The 22,943-nt window shown below is 46.1% G+C and overlaps 1 protein-coding gene across 5 annotated transcripts in view; it reads left to right on the top strand.

The window, feature by feature from the left end:
* Nucleotides 1-22,943, top strand: part of PECAM1 (platelet and endothelial cell adhesion molecule 1) — a 74,805-nt gene that overhangs the window by 35,251 nt on the left and 16,611 nt on the right. For all 5 annotated transcript variants that reach the window (XM_087441425.1, XM_087441426.1, XM_014789165.2 and 2 more), the window contains 9 exons: nucleotides 981-1,256; nucleotides 5,684-5,932; nucleotides 7,499-7,774; nucleotides 11,550-11,837; nucleotides 12,775-12,882; nucleotides 14,031-14,058; nucleotides 14,771-14,847; nucleotides 16,839-16,892; nucleotides 18,232-18,294. In XM_087441425.1, coding sequence (XP_087297551.1) covers nucleotides 981-1,256; nucleotides 5,684-5,932; nucleotides 7,499-7,774; nucleotides 11,550-11,837; nucleotides 12,775-12,882; nucleotides 14,031-14,058; nucleotides 14,771-14,847; nucleotides 16,839-16,892; nucleotides 18,232-18,294 — 1,419 coding nt within the window. The remainder of the gene's footprint in view (nucleotides 1-980; nucleotides 1,257-5,683; nucleotides 5,933-7,498; nucleotides 7,775-11,549; nucleotides 11,838-12,774; nucleotides 12,883-14,030; nucleotides 14,059-14,770; nucleotides 14,848-16,838; nucleotides 16,893-18,231; nucleotides 18,295-22,943) is intronic.

Genomic DNA, 22,943 nt, shown 5'->3' with positions numbered 1-22,943 from the left:
GCTTTTAATCTTTAGTTAATCAAATTTATCCATCTTTTGTCTTTATGGTATCTCAGTTTTGTGATTCACACCTAAAGTTCCTCCACACTCAAAGATTATTAACGAAAAAAAACCTCTGTTTTCTCTTACTGGTTTTGTGCTTTAATTTTTTTCTGCATTTAGATCTCTGGTGCATCTGGAGTTAATTTGGGTGTAAGAAACAGCCCTTCAGTTGTTACTAAGCTCCCCAAAGTCACTTGCTGAGTATCCTAAAAGATGTTCTCTCTTTTTTTACTTTTACTCAAGAAAGTAGACTGTTTTTTTTTTAATGGTAGCTTTTTATTGTGAATAAATATGGTAAGCCTAGCCTTACTTCCCTCACCATCTCCTGAAGATCCCATGCCCTGGTATCTGACCCGTATTTTTTTAAAACAGTGTTTTTCAAACTGCATGAGTTAAGAAATCAATTTAATCAGTCACAGCCAGCATTTGAAAAAAAGAAAAGAACAGACTAGAAGTCACTTTTTTGGGGGGCATATGGTTAATTAAATAAGCATTTCCATGAAGTGGCACAGTCTCCATCGTTGTCACTTTTAAAAGCTATGAAATATTTATGCTGAAATTCCAGAGTTCCATGAAATAGTGAGAAAAGCCTAGAAAATCCTTGGTGGCCTCAGGGAGGAGTCTGTATCTAACTACTGCGGTTATTTCTGAGGTCATTTGAAGAAGGTTCTGCAGATGAGATCTAGAGAAGGTGTTTTGGCCTTTGGGAAGCTCAAGAAAGTTAAAGAATTGCAGTTAAGAAGATGTAAGAGTGAGCGAGAAGGGAGGGAGCATCAGAGCAGCCTAGGTGAAGGTTCTTGAGAGGAAAGGTTGGATTTTTTTTAACTAATAAGGAAAAATAGTGGTTGGCAATGAAAAGAGCAGAAAAGGAGAGAAAGTGCCTTTTTCCCTCGCTCAGATTTGAACTTGAGTCCAATCGGCTTGTCCTCTTTTTGTAGAGTCCTTCTCTATTCCCAAATTTCACGTCAGCCCCGAGGGAAGGATCACTGAAGGAGATCAGCTCAGCATTAGGTGCACCATTCAAGTGAGGGACTTGGACCAGGTGCTTCCGGAAATCATAATCCAGAAGGACAAAGCAATTGTGGCACACAGTAAAAGCAGCCCAGAGGCCATCTACTCAGTGATGGCCATGGTGGAACACAATGGCAACTACACGTGCAAAGTGGAGTCCAGCCAGATATCCAAGGTCAGCAGCATCGTGCTCAACATCACAGGTAGGACTGCTGCTGGAGGCTGTCGGCATTTGGCGGGCTCAGGAGCAACTGTGCTGGAAACCAGGGCGGCCACTGAGAGTTGATCCTTCTGCTCCTGCTTGTCGGGATGAATGTACTCAGGCGGGGGCGTGGTGCTTATGGGGACAAGTCAATGCAGAGCGAGTAAGCGGTTGGCTGTGGTGGTTGAGGGTGCGGGTTCTGGCACCAAATCCCAACCCTGCCACTCACGATTTCAGTGGCCTTGGGTGAGTTATTGAGCTTCTCCTTGCCACGACTCTATGAGATGGGGATAATGACAGCACCCATCCATAGGACTGTTATAATAACCAAATGACATGGCTTGGCCATAAGGAGCCTCATACAGAGTAAGCCCTCAGTGACTGTTTGCTAGTGTTTCTATTATTATATTGCGTTTATCTTTCCTCTGTGCCGAGCACTATGCTAGAACCCAGACCCAGGTTTTATGACAGGATCAGGAGTGAGAAAGCATTAGTAAACTCAAAAATAATAATAACAATTCCCCTTTGCTGAACGCTCTATGACTGATTTACACATATTTTCATTTCATGCTCGTAACACGCTATGAGGTAGGTATTATGATTCCTGTTTTGCAGATGAGGAAACTGAGACACAGAGGTTAGGTCACTCATCCAACAATTACAGGGTTACCAAGCGGCAGAGCAAGAGTCTCCTCCAGGCATGTTTGACTTCCAAAGCATGTACTTAAAAGTTCCCTTGGACTTCTACCCCCGTATCTGGCTTTATTTCTCTCCATAGTACTCATCACCAAAAAAATGTGCTCTACGTCTTCCTGTTTATTGTATATATTCAGGCACTAGAATGTAAACTGATGAGTTCAGGAAGAGTACCTATTTTATTCAGTGCTATATCCTTAACACTTAGAACAGTGCCTACACATAGTAGGAATTCAATATGCATTTGTTGGATGAACGAATGAGCATGGGATGACAGTGTTTCAGAGGGCAGAGGGAGTCAGCGCTTCTTGGTTCCCAGGTGAAAGTGTTCATTCGTTCATTCACTTATTTACTGAAAGCCTCCTATGTGTCAAGCATTGAGTGTACAGTCACAGGGACAGTCCCCAGTATCACAGGCTGCCATCTACCCAACTGAGTGATTGACATATGTGTTGGATCCTGCTGGTCTATAGTGTGTGCTAGCAATTTAGTTTTCATTAATAATGACAAATATTTTGATGGCACATGATATTTTTCACTGATAAGATATATTATCTCATTAGAGAAAAGTATTCAATTCAACATATATTGAGCACCTTCTGTATACTGGGCAACTTACTGGGGATAGAGAGATGCCTAAGCCAGGCTTTGCCTTTGAAGAACTCACAGACATAAATAGACCATTAGAATGCAATGCAATGAGCAAGTACAATAAAGGGATGGGCATTCTGCTCTAAGAGCAGCAGGGACCAAGTGGTGGACACATGGACTCTTTCACCAATTAGAGCTTCATCCTTATCCCTTGGTCCAGGCTACCTTAGGAAAGCATAAAGCATCATTGGACCGTAAGATACTATTGTAGCTGATCACCCACATCCAGAAGTCTGTGTCATGTGGAGTATACAAGTCATTCAGTAGATCAGTCTCCCTGGCCCAAGAAAGCAAAGTGTTATGCTCAGCCTGCCCTTCCCATCCCCTCAGCCTGGGGTCCTGAGCTGTGTCCTTTCCATGTGGAGCTAACCGAGCCACACCAGGGCTGGCAGGCAAACACACTTGTATTCAAGTTCTACTGAGCCTTTGGAATTGTCCCCAGGTCCACTTAGGCATCTGGTTTTCCACGCCCCTGTTGCTATCAAGCCTTCCTGTAAATGGCTCTGTCTAATAATGTTGGAGGCTCACAATAATTTTGCAAACATAAAAAGCATTGAATTAGTCATTTGTCTTTGGATGGGTTTCTTCCCCCTCCACTGTCCACCTTTTCAGACCCAATCTGTCACCAAGTGCTGCCAGGTCTCTCAATTCTGTCCCATCTCTTCATCTCTACAATCACTCCCTAACACTGGCCCTCACACCAGTGAGGGATCTCCCTGAGCATCTCTGTTCCAATTCATCCTTCAGCCGGCTACAGGAGAAATCCTCCTAAAATGGCTGACATCAATATCCATGGGCTTAAACTACTGCACTGTCGTGATGCTTCACCTTGACACCTCCCCTTTCCAAACATCCCTTGCCAGTCTGCTTAGAACACCCTTTCCCCTTGGCCACTGAGAAAATTCTGTTGTCCTTAAAGACCAAGCCCCAAATCTCCCTCCAGGATCCCCCAGGCAGAGTCCCATGGTCACACCTCAGTTCCCATCATACTCTGCTCCCATCTTCACATCAACAGTCACCGTAAATATTTAGCATCTGTCTCCATCACTCTGTGTGAGTTCTTGAAGGACCAGGTCTGTGGCTCAATTCATCTTCCAATGTCGATGCTTAACACAGAGCCTGACACATTGTAGGAACTCAATAAATATTTGTTCAATGAGTGAACAAGAGACTGATCCTTATTAATCCATGTGATGGTCCTGCCAGTCTGTTTACATTACCTCCTTTACAAGCGGATCATTCTCTAACATTTCATTCCTAATTCTAAACCATTTGCACCCACCTCAGAAAGATGGTTTCTATTTTTACATTTTTGTTTACATATTTTTAAATGTAGAGTCATTGCTTTGGGATTTTTCCTAAGCCATTTATTCATATTTTTTGGTATCTGACCAATGAGATTGTAAGGCAATTTAGGATGTTGCTGTCTTTGGTTCCTTTTCCCCACTCCTAACCTAGAGCTTTGGATGGTGCTCTGAAAACAGACAAGTTAATACATTTTATAAGGAAGAATGGAATGTACCTTAATGAAATATAGATTAATTATTGAGATACCATCTTACTTTAAGTTTTATTTTATTCCCTGTCGAGGAAACTGGGAAGACTTTGTGGACTGATCACGATGGAAATAACTTCCATAGCTAGGTAACATGAGTGATGACAATGACAGTGTCGATTTGTACCCTCAAACCTGTAAGGCAGGTAAATTCAGAGCCTAAGGTAAAATTTGATTCCCTGACTCCTGGTTGCATTCTCAAACCTCTAGCCCAAGAAACTTTCCTAAGAGGAATTGGAGTCTCGGTCCCTTTCTCAACATGCAGATAGTCTCAAGAATTACTGACTCCTCCTTCCTTCCACATCAAGGGCCATAACCGTGAAGTCAGCGCGCACTTGCTTACATGAAGGATCCAAGTCTTCACATTGGTTAAGTAGCTAATTAGTAATTTCTGTGTAGCTGAAAATAAAAATATACACCATAACTACAAAATATTGAAGTATTTCAGGGAGTATTTAAATGAGGAAATGACAAGACTTTTTAAAAGTCGACTTCAGTCTTGACTACTGTTGACCTCCAAACTAAATCATGTTACTAACAATTCCTTAAAGTGACATAGAATGTTATAGCTTACAGAGTACTTGACCTTGATAGGCTCCAGGTGTTGTCTTCATTCTTCTCCTTGGGAAGTGCTGGAGGATGGTGGCCAGCTGCCACTCCCCCCCAACCTCATGCTGTCACTCTGTTTCATGCCGGCACTACATCCCCTCCTGCTTCGAGTCTAGGCACCCCCAACCTCATCTATTCTCCTCCCAGAGATCTCCCTATAACACACGTCGGATGCCATTCCCCTGACCCGGACTCTCCACGCTTCCCATTGCCCAGAGGATACAATCCATACTTCTTTGTTGGTTCCCAGTGTCCTTCCAGATCTACAGGCCTTCCTCTGGCCTCTTCTTCTCTCACTGTGTACCAGACCAACTACACTTTCAGGTGCTTGAACCTCCTGCTAGGCCTTCCACATGCTGTTCCCTCTGCCTCAGACACTTTTCCTCTTTGCCTGAATAACTTCTTCCAACAGTCCTGATTCCCCAAGCCTGGGTTCAGTGTCCCCTCTCTGGGCTCTTCTGCAAACACCGTGTCTGAATCCCCCACTGGAAGTAAGCCCTTTGAAGTCAGTGGCTGTTTATTTTTCTCTGCTATCTCCCCAGTGCCACGCAAGGTGCCCAGCACAGAGAGAGCCTGTAATAAACACTTGTGGAATAAAACCTGTGAGTGGATGAATAAATGGGTGAATGCATGAATCATTACTTGCTGCATTACAAGTTGCAAAACATTTCTAATCCATGTCTGAAATAAATTGAATTAACAAGGGCAGAAAACCTGCCTTTGGAGTCCCAGGCAAAGAATGAGCCCTCTCTTTAATTGTGTGATTATCAGGCATATGAGAAGCAAAGGAAAACTTTTTGCAGGAAGTTAGGAGTTGGTTCTGCCAAAATCAGCTTGGCCAAGGGTCTCTCTGTAAAGGGACTTTGGGAGTGGTGCTCAGAAATATCTCACCCCATTCCCACTCACTGGTTTTTCAGAGCTATTTTCCAAGCCAAAGCTGGAATCTTCCCCCTCACCTCTGGACAAGGGTGCAAGTCTGGATTTGTGGTGTTCCATCCCAGGAGCGCCTCTAGCCAACTTCACCATCCAGAAGGGAAACAAGGTTGTGTCTCAGTCGCAAAATTTCACCACGGTAGCCTCAGAGTGGGACAGCGGGACGTATACCTGCATCGCAGGCATCGGCAAGGTGGTCAAGCAAAGCAAGCCGGTCCGGATAGCCGTGTGTGGTAAGTATGGCCTCGCCGGCTCCAAGAGTCTTGGCATTGAGTGGGAGAAAGGGAATTTATCACCAGCAACCACCCTCTCCAGTCTGAAGGCAGATCAGACTGAGGCAGGGTAAGAATCGAGGGAAAGAGAGGAGTGAAACTGAGAGACCCAACAGGAGCGAGTGGGTATTCCTGCTCGGAGCACAGGAGAGGGATAATGCAAGGAAGATTTTGTTGGCAGCAGTCAGGTTCATGGCTTTGTGGTGGCTGCATGCTGTTGATGTGGCCTCTGAGTTGGCAAGATTCTGGCTGCCGGAGCAGGCACCCACCCAAAAGATCAGAGAGGAAACACTGCTTAGTTAACGCTAAACTTTAAGATCTAAGCTCCAGTTTTTAATTCATATCATGGCTGACCAGAAGCGCTAGAACTTCCGGAGGCAGAATGTAGGTACTGGGACCACCTACAGCCATGCTTCTCACACCTGACTGTGCATCCAAAACCTGGTTAGCATTCAGGTCAGATGGGGCAGATTCCACATCTCTAGCTAGCACCTTGGGGATGCTGGGCCCCAGACCATACTTTGAGTAGAGGGGTTCTACATAAATGTGGGACTCTGGTCAAGCTGTGACTGTCACTGTTGTTAGTCAGTCATGATCCTTCAGTCTAACCTGCGGCTGTGGTTTATTCAGCCAAAATTTTAGTCTCAACTGAACCAGGGTTTTAGTCTATTCTCAACTCTCTAGCCATCTAATTCAAAAGGCAATAATGCAAGAGACAAATGTGGGTCATTATATTTTAATTCTTTCTGTTGTTATTCTTTGGAAGAGGTCGTTTCATTTTATAAGCTTCAATAAATAAGATAACTTCTGAATAAGGACCTAGAGGAATTCTTGTTTCTTTTTTTTTGAGGAAGATTGACCCTGCACTAACATCTGTTACCAATCTTCCTCCTTTTTCTTTTTTCCCCCCAAAGCTCCAGTACATAATTATATATCATAGTCGTAGAGTTGTAGCTCTTCTATGTGGGACGCCACCTCAGCATGGCTTGATGGGCGGTGAGTAGGTCTGAGCCCAGGATCCGAACCAGCGAACCCTGGGCCGCAAAAGCGGAACACATGAACCTAACCGCTACACCACCGGGCTGGCCCCAAATTCTTGTTTCTTGAGGCATGCAATTTACTATCAGGAGAGGCTGAGGCACTGGGAATGTGTTTAAAAATACATTCTGTTTGGGCACTTGTTATATTTTTATGCTTTTCTTGTATCTTTTCTCAATACAAAAAAACACATGGATGTGTGTACATGTGCACGTGAGATATGTGAAAATATAAACATATATTTAAGGGGATTAATGTTTTTCTTGATTGTGTCACCCTTTTGTGCTTGTATCATTCTCTTTCCCTCTCCCTCCTCACCACACATACACGCACATTACCTGTCAGTCTTAAAGGAATTCTGTAAGGGTAGATAAGGCAGGTAGACATTTAAAATTATGATAATGACAGAGAAAGCAAAGCCCAGAGTTTGGAGAAGGAACCCTTTGGAGTGTATGTTTTGCTTCAGATTGTTTCTCTCTGTCATTCTAGAAATGCTCTCCAAGCCCGAGATTTTTTGTGACTCCAAGTCTGAGGTGATAAAGGGACAGACCATAGAAGTCAGTTGCCAATCCAGACGCGGAACCTCGCCTATTTCTTATCATCTTTTAAAAGCAAGTAACATTCTGAAGAGTCGTAACGTGAGCTCAAATGAGCCCACAGTATTCAAAGATAACCCAACAAAAGACGTAGAATACCAGTGCATCGCAGATAATTGCCATTCCCATGCCGAAATGGTCAGTGACGTTCTGCGGGTCAAGGTGATAGGTGAGTTGCTGCGCTATGAGAAGAAATCATGTGGGATTGGGGCTTTTGTTCACATTTTCAAAGGTTTGGGGTTGTCCAGGGATTGTGTGGACAAGAGAAGTGCGTGGTATTTGTGCAAAGTCCATAAACATGACCTGTGGCAAAGCAGGACCAAGGCCCGGGTAAATGGGGCCAGAAAATGTCTGAGGGCTATTGGTGTGGCCTGTGCCATCTCTTTTCAGAAACTTTCAAGCAAACTGCTAAGACATAAGAGTGAAGTGTCCCGACTTCAGGAAGCACTAAAGCTGTGCTTTTTGGGCTCCCTTAGCATTTGCTCCTTTTTAGAGGAACTGACAGCCATGTCTGAGAATTGGAGACCTGAGCTCTTCTCTGTGATTGACCATTGGTGTGGCAAACTCCGTCCTGTGCAGAACCCACAGCAATCAGAGCTGCGGGCTATCATCTCGTGGGACTCGCTAACATTTGCCTGAGCCTCTCATACTCAAGAGAAATATCCCATTGTCCTGGAGTGGACATTTTTCCTTGAGCCTCTATCTTGTGCCTCTCAGAAGGCCTTTGGAGTGCCATTGCTTGCATCTCTGAGATAGTCTGCATCCTGTTGTAAAAATCTTAATAAGCCTTCCACCTCTTCCTCCTCTTTCTTCTTGTTTAATAACTGCTTATCTACATGGGCCATGTGGACATCTTGAGTCGGATAGAGATTCCTGCTTCTGTTAATGTATAGTTTAAGAGTAGCCATACTTTTCAAATTAACATCATATATATAAATCCCCTAATGCTGTGGGGCATACAAAAAAAGAAAACATATTCTTTGGGGCCGGCCCTGTGGCATAGCGGTTGAGTGCGCGCGCTCTGCTGCTGGCGGCCCAGGTTCGGATCCTGGGCGCGCACCAACGCATCGCTTGTCAGGCCACGCTGTGGCGGCGTCCCGTATAAAGTGGAGGAAGATGGGCACAGATGTTAGCCGAGGGCCAGTCTTCCTCAGCAAAAAGAGGAGGATCGGCATGGATGTTAGCTCAGGGCTGATCTTCCTCACAGAATAAATAAATAAATAAATAAACAAATAGAAAACATATTCTTTGTTTTCAATGATATAACAAGAAACACAGGATCTCCTGATTAAATAGCTGATTAAATTAATATATTTGAATAACAGTGCAAACAAGCATAGAAAAAGTGTTACTAGGCAACGCACGGTTAATTGTCACATGAACTATCCTTAAAATGATGACGATAGGAATTTAGGGCATGAAAGACATCATCTAGCTGGAGTGAAAAGAGCTGGGTTAGGAGCCAGGGCTTGACAATGGTGGGCAGAGAGAGCTAGAGATGGCCTACCAGCCTGGTCAAATACATGAGCAAAAGGCTCCATGGAGCAGTTCAAAAGACTGTGGGTAAATCAGATGGCTGGAAACAAAGGTTTGGAATGGAGAATCACTGGATATAAACTGAAAAAATAACTGGGCCCAACTGCAAAGGGCATTGAATGCCAATCTTAGGAGTTGGGAATTTGTCCTGTGTGCAATGAAGAGCCAGAAGAGGGAAGCAGGATATAACGAGAATGGGGTCTTAGGAAGACTAACTTGGTGTCTCTATCAGTTAGAAGGAATGGAGACTTCAGACCTCCTAATACCTTAAGAAGCTAATGTAGAAGCCTATGTGAGGGGGCCGGCCTGGTGGCGCAGGCGGTTGGGTGCACGTGCTCCACTGCGGCAGCCCAGGGTTTGCCGGTTCGGACCCCAGGCTCACACTGATGCACTGCTTGTCAGGCCATGCTGTGGTGGCGTCCCATATAAAGTAGAGGAAGAAGGGCACAGATGTTAGCTCAGGGCCAGTCTTCCTCAGCAAAAAAGAGGAAGATTGGCATTGGATGTTAGCTCAGGGCTGGTCTTCCTCACAAAAAAAAAAAAAGAAGCCTATGTGAATCGTTGGTTTAATATAGGTCAATATTAGTGGCTAACATTTACTGAGCCCTGGCCATGTGCCCACCCATGAATGAAGTATTTTAGTAAATTGTTCCCATTAATACTTACAATAGCCATGTAGGACTCATACTATTATCCTTGTTTTATGGTGAGGCAACTAAGGCTTAAGACAAAGAGCTGGCTGGCAGTAGGGCTGGGAATTGAGGGGCAGTCTGGATCCTGAGCCTACCTTGCCACCACCCCCTTGTGCTTCAGATTCCTCTGGGAATCTGCCCTTGTGGTTGACTTCCACCATTCCATCCCAGGCCTGGAGCTCCCTTTTGTTGGACCAGCAGCTCCATGGTCTGGCCACCCACTGCACTCAAAGGAGGGTGATTCATGAGTCAGATGCCAGTCTGCTGACCAGTCTATTCTCACACTAATAGGAGAATCATTTAGGGAAGACAATTTAGGATCAGAATTTTGGTAGTTGGACATGGAGCCAGGGAAAGAGGTTACAGGAGGAAGATGAGTTCTGCTTGGATCTGCCGGGAATGAGACGCTGGCAAGTCTTCTAGGTGGAAATGGTGGAAATGCCCAGGTAATAATCAAGACTTAGAATTCAAGGAAGTCATCTGGACTAGAGCTGTATATTTAGGCATTAAAGGCTATATGTTTATGTGTTAGATACACAAATAGAAGCTATGATGTAGATGAGGTCACCAAAGGGGAGAATGGAGATGGAAAACTGAGGACTGAATTTTGCAGAAAGTCCCCATTTAAGGGGCAAAAGAAGAAAACCTGGTGAATAAAGAATAATATAATAAAGGGAGTGATGGTGAGGAGTGAAGTGAATCAGGGTTGTGAGGCATCACAGAAGCCTGCAGAAAGCTGAGTTCAAAAGGAAAGGCTGGGGGACAATTGAGAGCTGTAGGGAGGCCAAGGGTGGGAAGATGGGAAGAATGTCTACCATGGGGTTTAATCTGCAGGGGACTCAGGGATGAGTTAGCAGGGGATCAGGTGACCTTTTGAGTTTCTTCAAAACCAGAGATAGAGTGCAGTTTCAGAAGCAGAGGGATGGAAGTCAGATTTCAGGGGTAACAAGAAGGTGAGAAATCAGGATGTGAAAGCAATAGGTTTAGACTACTCATAAAGGAAAAAGGAGAACAACAGGACGATAGCTAGAGACGGTAGTGGTCAAGGTTATTTGTTTGGAAGATCTGGAAGGGCTGTGCATCCTTGTAAGCAGAGGGAGAGAAATCACACCCCCACACCCACACACACACACACTAGACTCCCAACAGAACACATAAGTTAATCTTATAGTGAAGCTGAGTGGTCAGGAATACTTGAGGTGGTAATTGAAGGGAGGTGTCCCTAGCACCTTAACTTTTTTTTTTCTTTGGTGAGGAAGATTGGCCCTGAGCTAACATCTGTTTTTTTCCTTTGGTGAGGAAGATTGGCTCTGAGCAAACAGCTGTGCCCATCTTTCTCTGTTTTGTCTGTGGGATGCCACCACAGCATGGCTTGATGTGCAGTGTGTCGGTCCGCACCCAGGATTCGAACCTGCAAACCCCAGGCCACCGAAGCAGAGTGTGCGAACTTAACCACTGTGCCACCGGGCTGGACCCTTTAGCATCTTATCTTTAATCAACACTTGAGGACAGTTGCTGCCCTGCTGGGCTAATCAGAGGAGGAACTGTGGAGAATGTGGGATGAGAGGAGAGACTTGAATAAAGGGGACAGTCCCTACAGGGCAAATCTGAGTCACAGTACGGGAGGAGGCTGGCCATGAGGAGTGGCAGTGTCATTTTCCTTCTCTTCCCCTTTTCTCTTCTTTTCTCAGTGCTAATCTTTTTCCTGCTTTTCAGCCCCGGTAGAGGAGGTCAAGCTCTCTGTCCTGTTGAGTGACGTGGTGGAGACTGGGAAGGACATTGTGCTTCAATGCTCCGTGAACAACGCATCTGGTCCAATCACCTACAGGTTTTACAGAGAAAAGGAGAGCAACCCCGTCTATGAAAGTGTGTCAAATGACACCCGCGCCGTTTGGCACGAGTCTGAAGCTAGCAAAGGGCAGGAGGGACAGTATTATTGCTTGGCATCCAACAGAGCCAACCTTGCCAAAAACGCCCCCCAAAGCAACGCAGTGACGGTCAGAGGTGAGCTGAGGTCTCAACCGTGAGATAGAGTGTAGCCATCAAGGGCGAGGCCAGAGAGCTCACCACTTGTAAGAGGAAGTAGGTAGCAGTTTAGCGCATGTTACTGAGGATTAAGAGACCAACGTCCTCCAGGCTCTTTGGTTAGAAGTGACAGGGCCGGCCCTGTGGCTTAGCGGTTGGGTGTGCATGCTCTGCTGCTGGTGGCCCGGGTCGGATCCCGGGTGCACACCGACGCACCGCTTCTCCAGCCATGCTGAGGCCGCGTCCCACATACAGCAACTAGAAGGATGTGCAACTATGACATACAACTATCTACTGGGGCTTTGGGGAAAAAAAGGAGGAGGATTGGCAATAGATGTTAGCTCAGAGCCGGTCTTCTTCAGCAAAAAGAGGAGGATTAGCATGGATGTTAGCTCAGGGCTGATCTTCCTCACAAAAAAAAAAAAAAAAAGAAGTGACAGAAACTCGCTCAAATTAAATATAAAAGAGGAACTGGTTATTATAAGGAATTGGAAGTATTTCACAGACTAGTAATACCAAATTCTGGGCAGAGAGATACCAATTGGCTCAACTTGGGTCAAATGTCCACTCGTGAACCACACCTGTGGCCAAGGAAATTGAGTAATGCAGAAGGGACATGGTTAGGGGAACCCACCTTTGTGTGTAGAGGGGGATTTCTAGAGAAGGGGGAGGTTGATTGGACCCCAGAAAGGAGTCTACTTCAGTCCTACGGTCCTTTGAGACCGTAGCTGACTCTGTTTGTAGCAAAAACAACCATTTCTGCACCTGCTATGAACACAGTCCCTCAGAGGTAGATGCTCAGTGCAGGCCGTGGTTACAAGGACTATAAAAATCAGTCTTATTTGTTGCTTAAGGCTGATAGTATTTCTTGCTGACAGAGGAAAAATCTATATATTTAAATTTTTGTCATTTCCAGTCTTTCTTGCCCCATGGAAGAAAGGACTTATTGCAGTGACTATCATCGGAGTGATAATTGCCACCTTGATACTTGGAGCCAGATGCTATTTTCTGAAGAAAGCCAAGGGTGAGCACAGTTCTCTCATTCCATTCTGATAGGTTGCCCTTGCCAAGAAACCAGCTGTGGATGTGTGGGGCTCTGGCTCCATGGGGGGCTGGTGCTCTGCCCAGTGGGAGCTGAGGAGTTGTAACTGATGACGGTGTTTTTCTCCTTGGAGTGTCACCTTGATAACCAAGATTTTGGCTTTGGCAGGTGTGGAGCTTTTACTGCCCCTGGTTTTAGTTAGGCAGAAATGAAAGTAATTGGCTTCCAAGTTGGGCACCTCAGAAAAGATGAATTTGGGGGGATGTTCCTGCTACATGTGGTCAGATGAAGCTGCTCCTGTGGATTTGGCCACACCTGGTCCTGCAGTTAGTAGAGTGGGTGTGAGTGTTATGGAGACATTCACACACACCCATTGAATGCCTTGCAACTAATTTGCCAGTTGTGCCATGATGTCTACCCTGTGCTTGGGGTTAGCCACATGTGGATGGGAAGCCAGGGTCACCCACTGACCCTTAGGAATCAGAGTCAGCTAGCCTGGACTCAAGGAAAAGGGTACAACACCAGTATATTCTGCAAACATCTTTGTGGGATGGGGCAGGTTCTGTTGGAGCCCCTGGGGCTGCTGCCTAGGATTAGTGGGGGCAGATGGGATGAGGAGGGCCCCTGGGTTTTCTTTGGAGCAGGAAAGCTGCAACCCCTCTGGGAAGACAGGCTCCAGAACAAACCCCTTCCTAAGGCTGACCCTGGCCTTGGTCTCAGGCCTGCTTGGAATTAAGAGCACAGGGATTGAGTTAGCCTTCACTTTTTGGAATGGTCTTGAATCAAAGAAATAGCTGCATGTTTATGTGGCTAATTTAGTTTCTGTACCATTGTCTTCATCTCTATGACATTCCACTAAGAAAATAGCCCCTGGCTAAAACAGTCAAAATGTCATATTTCTCGGGGAAATGATGCGAAGTCTCTCAATGCAACACCAAGAGAAGACCTACTTGTTTGTTTGTTTTTAATTTTCTTTTTCTCTCTTTCTTTTTTTAAAAGCAGAAGTATATTTGACTTTTCTTTTTTTACGGATATTGAATCTTCAAGAAAGTCAAATATGGTTAAAATGAGTATTCTTATATGGATGTGGGTACTTTATACTGACTGGTTTTTTCCTTTCTCTTTCAAAGCCAAGCAGATGCCAGTGGAGATGTCCAGGTCAGTGTGTGTACATGAAAGAGAGGTGGCAGCTCTCTGGGCATGGATAGACTTGTGTGTAGGGAGATTCTGGTCTTTAGGAAGTTTTCAATGGTTCTTGGAAAACTTAGAAAAATAAGGGCCTTGGGCATGAGTAGTGTAGGGTGTGTGTGTGTGTGTGTGTGTGTGTATTTGTCTCAGTGGAAGATTGCCAACTGTCCTTTCATGAGATGGAATAGCTTTATTCTGAGGTCATGTCCTTCCTACACTGTTCCTTGTGAAATCCCCTTTTCTGTATGGAATTATAATGGTAGTAGATTGGAATTTTAAAAATTTACTTACTTGGCAAAATAGAGTTGGTCCAAAAAAATGGTTGTACTATTTTTACTGTTCTCGAAATCCAAAATCCAAAAGTATGGAAAGGATAGCTCTGTTCCTGAGAGAAATAGTCCCACAGGATGAGGAATTCAAGGAGTTGAGATCTACCTGATAAAAGGCTCCTGGTATTCAAGTGCCCTTTGGCCCTGGCACTTGCTTTAACAGCAAAAAGCTTTTATCGAATAATCTTAGAGCTGAAAAAAAAGTTAGTCTTCCAAATGAGAAAGTAAAGTTTTCCCAACTTGGGAAAACTCTTCCTAGTTTTCTCATGATCTTTCCTTGATTATTTTGTTGGTTTGGAGTTAGAGCCAAAAAAACGTTATATATATTTTTCCTTTTTAAATTTCATTTCAAGGCCGGCAGCACCACTTCTGAACTCCAACAATGAGAAGATGTTGTCAGATCCCAATACTGAAGCCAACAGACATTATGGTACAGTCATGGTTTCCCAAAGTTGCTAAGTGTCTTTCCCAATTTGCTACACACTCCCTTACCCCTCTTAGAAACAGAATCTGTAGGTGATGAGGTTAAAGTTGGAAAGGAAACTGTCTTCCAGCAGGGGCACTTAATCTAATCAGTCATTGGATGGTGAGCTGATAAGCAAAACAAAAACCAAAGAAGAAAGGCAGAACATTTTACCCTAATTTCACCACCTTCTAAACATCCCAAGGAATGAAAGGAAGGGAATAATTATCATGTTGTGGATACCCATCCCGGGTTATCTTCAAAGACTTTGAACATTGCCCAAGTGTAATCATTTTCCATTTCTAAGACAGAGACCAGATACCAAATTAAGGCATTGGTAAAACATCTTCCCAGGGCCGGCCCCGTGGCTTGGTGGTTAAGTGAGCGCGCTCCACTGCTGGCGACCCGGGTTCGGATCCCGGGCTCGCACCGACGCGCTGCTTGTCCGGCCATGCTGAGGCCGCGTCCCACATACAGCAACTAGAAGGATGTGCAGCTATGACACACAGCTATCTACTGGGGCTTTGGGGGGAAAAAATAAATAAATAAAATCTTTTAAAAAAAAAAAAAAAAAAAACATCTTCTCAGATAGAATTATTTATTATAAGCACAAGATAGTTTCATTCCAAACTTGCCACAATGGCAAACCAATTTAAATATTCTTCTGTTAGTAGAGGTATTTTTTTAAAAAGGGATGTAGTAAAGGAATACCTTTATTGCTTTATGAGGAATATTCCGTTATGAGGCTCATGCAAACTTGAGAGTCAGCTCAGTAGGGTGGGCAGCCCATCCCAGGAGTTCTTTTTTTTTTTTTTTTGTGAGGAAGATCAGCCCTGAGCTAACATCCATGTCAATCCTTCTCTTTTTGCTGAGAAAGACCAGCTCTGAGCTAACATCTATTGCCAATCCTCCTCCTTTTCTTCCCCAAAGCCCCAGCAGATAGTTGTATGTCATAGTTGCACATCCTTCTAGTTGCTGTATGTGGGACACCGCCTCAGCATGGCCGAAGAAGCGGTGCGTCCGTGCTTGCCCAGGATCCGAACCCGGCTGCCAGTATCAGAGCGCAAGCACTTAACCGCTAAGCCACGGGCCAGCCCCCAAAGAATTCTTAATCCTATTAGGCCTCTGAGAAAATTGCTTGAGCTTTTCAGCAGGGAGGCCAGCAACTTCCCAGAGGGGGCTCTAATTACATCACACAAAAAGTTCTGTCCCAGACCAGATCTGGGGCAGTTTTCTTTCTTTATCAGCAGGTTTGGGAATAGAACACCCATGTTCTTTTCTAATTCTGTATCAGTGTTCCACGAAATAAGAAAATTTTAGCATATGCCTTTTATAGGGTATACTTGAGAAATATGTTATTTTGTTTTTGGGGTTTTTTTTTTGTGAGGAAGCTCAGCCCTGAGCTAACATCCATGCTAATCCTCCTCTTTTTGCTGAGGAAGACCGGCTCTGAGCTAACATCTATTGCCAATCTTCCTCCTTTTTATTTTTCCCCCAGAGTCCCCGTAGATAGTTGTATGTCATAGTTGCACATCCTTCTAGTTGCTGTATGTGGGACGTGGCCTCAGCATGGCTGGAGAAGCCGTGCGTCCGTGTGCAACCGGGATCCGAACCCGGGCCACCAGTAGCGGAGCGCGTGCACTTAACTGCTATAAGCTTAACTTCTAATGAACTTATCAAACTGAACAGGTCTGAATCTTGAACAACTCATAAGTAGAAGTATCCCTCCCATGAGATGGTGGAATTCCCACTAACGTTAGAAAGAGACCACACTGTAGGTCAGATGGGAACACATGGGACCAGGAGGGAACACAGACACCAGATACACTGCTGATTGCCAACTTAACTGAAGAAATTAGGCTTGACTTCCTTTGCTAGTGTCACCGAATTTTTAAAAAGTTATATAGGAAACTAGAATTTCCATTGGCCATTCATCCTGAGTGTTATTTTTCAACTAGGTTATAATGAAGATGTTGGAAACCATGCAATGAAACCAATAAATGAAAATAAAGGTAATTATCTAATTAAGTTTTTAAAATTAGAAACCCTTACATAAAAAAGTCTCCTAGGAAAAGAACTAGAACTGTTAAGACCTGTGGATATTTCCCCACCTCTCTTAAAGACCCTGTCACTGACTGCCGTGTAAATGAAGATGGCTGCTTGCTTTCTCCAAAGACGCTGTCCAGTGTCCCTAATGGGAAAGTAACCTAAATTCCAGTAGGAAAGAACTGGGTTATACCTAAAAGGGAACTTGCTGATTCAGAATGGGCTACCGAATAAGGTGGGAGGATCTCCTTTCTCTTGGATAGTAGAGGTGGAGGTGTTTTTAAAAATAGCATTGCAGCAAATCATCAGGTTGTACACCTTAAATTGACACAATGTTATATTATCAATTAGCTCAGTAAATCTGGGGAAAAAGTATTAAGGGGCTGGGATGGGAGAAGTATACAGGGTCCTTCAAAGATAGTGAAAACCTTCTTTTTCTTAAAAAGGGTAATAGGTACACTGTTATTTATTGAATTGTTATATTTTATACATAACATAAATATTATTTTGTATCTACTAAGTATTTAATAAAAATGAAAACTACACTGTAAAAAATAAAATAGCATTGCCACTAATTTTTTAAGACAATTAACAATAAATTACTTGCTTCTGCCTAAAGCTTAGAAGGATTGGGCTAAATCATTTTTCAAAATTCCTTTCCCCTTGGCGCTGCTATCATGGGAGCTAAAACTCCAAAAAAGTAAAAGGATTCTGTAGATAATTCTGTGTCCTTGACAGCAGAATCACTGTTTTAGCTGCTGGTGAGAAACCCTGATTCTTTGAGGCTACAGAAATGAAACAATAATATTATTTTGAGTTGAAGACAAACTAATTTACTAGATTTCACCATAGCACCGTGACAGCTTTCGTTCACTTGTTTCTCTATGCGTATGCCTCATACTCTCAGAGCGTTTTTGGGCTGGGGACACTGTTCCTCATTTCCTAAGATTCTTTCTGTCTTGGAGATAGCTTTCCACGCCTGTGGCTGTGAGAAGGCTCCTAGAGTTGACTGCTGGGGCTGATACTGGCTGTTTTCTGTACCTACTGAGCTTTTACAAATCCTCCCAGTGGAAACAACAGGGACCTGGGCAGGAGAGTCCTTCCACACCCCGACAAGCGCAGGACTCTTCACTGTCTTCCCCAGCCTTAGGTTTCTTGCCCACTTGCAATGGAGTTAAGCCTGTGTCCGGCTTTCCCCCTCGAAATACAGAATACTGTAATCACTTAACTGGCAGTCTCTAATGTGGTCTGAGGCCTCCAAGGAGATCCTGTCTAACTGCAGGGTGCTGTGGTTCTTTTGAGCAGAGCCTCTGACCTTGGATGTGGAGTACACAGAAGTGGAAGTGACCCCATCGGAGCCTCACCAAGGTAAACACCATCACTTGAGTGATTCCCTATGCTTTGCTCTGCTCTCTACTGGGGTGTAGACGCCGGGGTGGGGTGTGCTGTGACCCAGGGACAGGAAGGGAGGTGGTCTGCAGTCAGACCTGCTGGACACGCCTAAGGCAGGAGCAGTGACCTTTGCCCAGGCTTTGAGGTGTAAAATTTCATTAGTTATTATTTATCATACTACTAATAACGGATACGTTTTATTAAGCACTTACTAAGTGATAAGAAATGTTTGTTGAGAGACTTTTTGAGGGCAGCCTCACTCCTGGGTGTTTGGGCTTTCTTCCAGAGGTAACCCCCTTGCCCAAACCCAGCATCTTCCTTAAAAAGTTGCTTGCAATCTGAGCTTGTGTAAATGAAATGCATGTTTGAAGGTAGTGAGGGCTCTGCTATTTAAAGGGACACGTGGGTAAAGGTTTTTGAAAGAACAGAATCCCTTTTCATGTAAACAGAGGCACTGGCTTTATGCTTCAGGTTTTGTTTTTATGTGCATGATTCTCTCTTGCGGCCTGACCTGGAGGTCCCTAGCTCTGGTTTTGTGCTGGGGAGACTGACTCAGAGTGGGCGGGTCCACAGCAAATGCAAGAACATCAATCTCAGTTGCCTTTGGCCCCACAAAAAACCATGCATATCTTCCTAACCCTCCTCCACCTTAGTTCTCCCAGAGGCCACTGCATTCTCAAGGAAGCAGCCACCCAGAGCCTCCTGCCCTGCTGGGAAGCTCCTTGGGGCTATTGCCATGCATTCCCCTTCCTGCTATGGCTCCACTCAGCCATACAGGCCTGGGGCAGCTTTCCAGACCAGGCCTGTGTAACATTACCCAGAGCCACACGGCAATGACCTCCTCTTGTCACCTCTTGCTCTATGTTCTGGGAGGAGTTTTGGGTTCCTTCCTTCTTCCCTTGCTTAGGTTCTGCGTACCATGTCAGCAAGTATGTGCACAGAACCTTCAGGCAGAACCCTTAGTCTGTGTGATGCACAGCAGGGGCACCATTCCCATAGTCTGCAGTCAGAATGGCCCCTAGAGTTGGTACAGCCCAATCTGTAGACTACAGAGGGCATCCTGCTTCCAAGTCTAGACTGGACCTGGGAGGGGTGGGGACCATGGCAGGCCTGAAGTTCTCTCCCTCTTTATTTCACTGTAAAGTGATTTGCTTGTTGAGTTAACAAATTAAGGGCCCATGATGGACCAGCCCCGTGCAGGCAGCAAAGGATATATGTGGCCCCTCATGAAGGTATAGCCTATGAGGGAGCTGGGAAAACAAGAATCTAAGAATAAACAGATACTATCAGGTTATATTAAGTGCTTGGAAGGAAAAGAACGGGTACAATGAGAAAGTATGAAAAGTGACAACTTTTCCAGCTTGGGTAGTCCCAGGAGGCCTATTTGAGGGGTAGCATTTAAGCTGGGGCCTGAGGGGCACAAAGAAGGCGGCCCCACCAAGAGGAGGGAGGGGTGGGAGGACCCAGGAAATGAGAAGGGCGGTGTGAGTTGGCCCAGAGCTTGGCTCATTTAAGAATCTGGAAGGAGACTCATGTGTTTGCAGACAGAGTGAGAGGGAGAGGAAGCAGATAAAGCTGGGGAGGATGGGGTCGGGCCTGCAGAGCCCCTGAGGTTCTCTTTGCCTTCTAGTCTCAGTGAATTAGGGGCCTTTGGAAGCCTTTAAGCAGGGAAGTGACAGATTCCCACTTCCTTCTTTAAAAACGATCCTTGTGGCTGGTGTGGAGGATGGATTGAAAAGGGGACAAGAATGGAAGCAGAGAGACCAGTGTGTTATCACCAGGCGAGGGGATGAGGGAGGAGCCGAGGTGCTGGCAATGGATGGATTCTGGATATATTCTGGAGACATCACAGCACTGGATGAAAAATTTCGTGGCCAGGATGAGGGAGACAGAATCGCTCCATGTTTCTGGACTGAACAACTGCATGGATGGTCATGATGTCTGTGACAGGCTCTCGGTGAGATCTGGTTCAGCTAGGTTAAATTTGAGATGCCCCAGAGGAGACCACACAGGGGTCTGGTGCTCAGAACTGAGTCTGAGTGGGCTGTGGCCAGTGGGACTGTAGGGTGCTCCCTGCCCTCTTTCCCTGGTCCAGTCTGAACCCCTCCATCACTGTGCATCGTGGGCTCAGTCTCGTGGGTAACAGCTTACTTCCTCTTAAGAGGGCTTCAGGCTTGGAAGGAAAGAAAAACCATAACAGGAGGGCAGAGCTGCCCAAAGACTTTGCATGTGTGTGGAAAAACCCTGCTGTCCTCCACACCCCACAGAGCACTCAAGCAGACAGCGATTGCCCTGGGCTCTGGCCTCGAGGTTCTGATACTGTTTCCAGAGGGCCAGACCCTGCCCTTACTCTGCTGCCAGCTGGGCCAGGGCGAGGTGGAATTATGACGGCTGTGTTTGGTGGCTGGAAGGCTTTGGATTTGAGGGAACTGAAGCAGCATGAAGGAAGCAGGGTTTTGTCCTTGGAAAAGTCTGGTTTCCCCTCCTTTGGGAATGTTTCCATGTCAGTAGCATCTGGTTTTCTTTTTCTTGCTTGAAGATGGGAGAGTTTGAAGGGAAAAGAAGGACCCCTAGCACTAGGTGAAGCAGGGTTGCTCTCCTTGCCAAGCTGTGCAGCTGCAGGGTTGCAACCACCCAACAGGTCACCTTTTCCCAATTCACACAAAGGTGCTGTGTGGGCTGCGGGGCCTTGGTAGAGCTAGAGTAAGTGTCGCTTGGATAGAGATGGAGAGTTTCTAGAGGATTCAAGTTGAGTTTTCTGGACCCAGCCTCCCTGGCAGCTAGGGGACAGTGGGGGAGGGCAGGCCTGGCCTACGATATTGTCCCTTTGCTTCCTCATAAGTGGGGAGTGGGGCATTAGTAAGGGTTCAAGGCCAGTGGTGAGTAAACCTGACCTGGTCTTGGCCAACCCAGTTCCCTGTTCTCAGGGCCTCCTTCCTCTACAGTTGGGAGGGAGGAGGGGATGGGGACCATGTCCAGTTCTAACGCTGGCTGGCAGCTGACCAAGTGGTCGCTTAGGGGTGGAGGAGGGGCGGGAAGGAACTCGTTAAACCCCGGTTTGCTGCTTGTTTGCTCTGAGACTAATTGCTGGGAAAACCCCATGACGTTGAAGCCATCTCTTTCTCTGTTAACAGAGGAAAAACAGAAGCCAAAATAAAGGCCCATCAGGAAACATCCCTGACAGCAGAGACAAACAGCCTGTCGGCCTGGGTTAGTCATTAGCAGGCAGCTGCTGCCACAGAGGGGAGAGGTGGGGAGATAGTCATGAGCTGTGACTCCCCACCCCCATCACTGAGCTGGGCAGAACCAGGAGGGCAGCAGGAGAAACCACTGGAGCAGCTGCAAATCTAGCAGCTCAACCAAGAAGTGGAAACCACCCTGCTGCCCTGGCTGATGCGCAGAGTTAGGAGATGAAAGAGAGTCAAGTGTGGCTTCTCAGGTCCAGAGGGAGTTAGAGAGTCCCCAAGGTGACCAGAGAGGTCTACTGACCATCCTTTATGGGCCTGGGGGTAGTGGAGTTCACAAGGGTGTCCAGGCCCCCACGCTTGGCCACCCAGCACCCGCACTCAATTCCTTCCCGTTGTGGGGCTGGGTCAGAGGATGAACTGGCAGGAACCCCAGCACATCAGATATGCGGTGCCCTATAGTGTTTATCACAGCGTTGTTTGCACATCATCTGCCCCACAGCCTGGAGCTCTGGAGAGCTGGGACCAGATCCAGTTTGCTTTTTCCTCTTTCACGGTGCCCAGCACACAGGAGGTGTTAGGACCATGTTGAATGACTGACTTGCCCAGGCCTGACATTGAGCAGAGTCCCTTGGGGATATGGTAGATCCCCCAGCAGATATGGGGATTGCTGGAGATTCCCTCCACACTCCCAAATCTGGTGCCGTGGAGGGAGGGTGGAGAGCAGTGTGGGCATCTCTGCTGTTCTCTTAGAGAAAGACAGGTGTCCCAGCAGGGGGATGCTGGGTATCTCAGCCACTCTCTTGAGTGCCAGCTCCTGTTCAGTGCCCTGGGGAGTTACTACAATGCCTTCTGCAAGGCTCTGGCACCCCAAATGCCCCCCTGTCAGGATCTGAACTACCCCCCTTTCTCCTGGCATTTGGCTCCTGACCCAGGAACCGCCACATTTAGTGTAATGAAAGACCGTGACTTTAATCCTAAAACCTACAACCTCAGGGATTGGGCTGATTATGCAAGACCTTCCTGAAGGTCGGGGGTCTGAGACAGAGAAAGCTGCAGGGACACTGACTAGTGCCTTTACTGTCACATCAAACCTTTACAAGTGCTTCCATGTAGCTGTGGAAGGTCTGGGACTGGGGGATGTGCAAAACCTCAGGGGCTGCCCTGGAAGAGTTCGGGGTCCACGGGGGGAGATAGTCGTGGGGACAAACAATGTCAGTGTGGTGGACAAGTGTCCCCAAAGTGCTGTGGGAGCACAGGGGGCCCACGTAACTGCCCAGCGCACAGGGAAGGGGTGAATGTGTGAGGGAGTATGTAGGTGGGTGAGGGTGTGCGTACCTAGTGCAGGAGCAAAGCTTGTCCTGGGGCTTAGAGGACGAGGGGGAACGGGGCAGAGAAAAAGTGTCATGCAGGCAGTGGCGGAGTGTGTGCAGGGTCAGG

The sequence above is a fragment of the Ceratotherium simum genome, chromosome 16 (genome assembly GCF_057802395.1).
Source record: "Ceratotherium simum simum isolate JZ-2026a chromosome 16, ASM5780239v1, whole genome shotgun sequence".
Lineage (NCBI taxonomy): Eukaryota > Metazoa > Chordata > Mammalia > Perissodactyla > Rhinocerotidae > Ceratotherium > Ceratotherium simum.
This window is presented reverse-complemented; position numbering and strand designations above follow the sequence as displayed.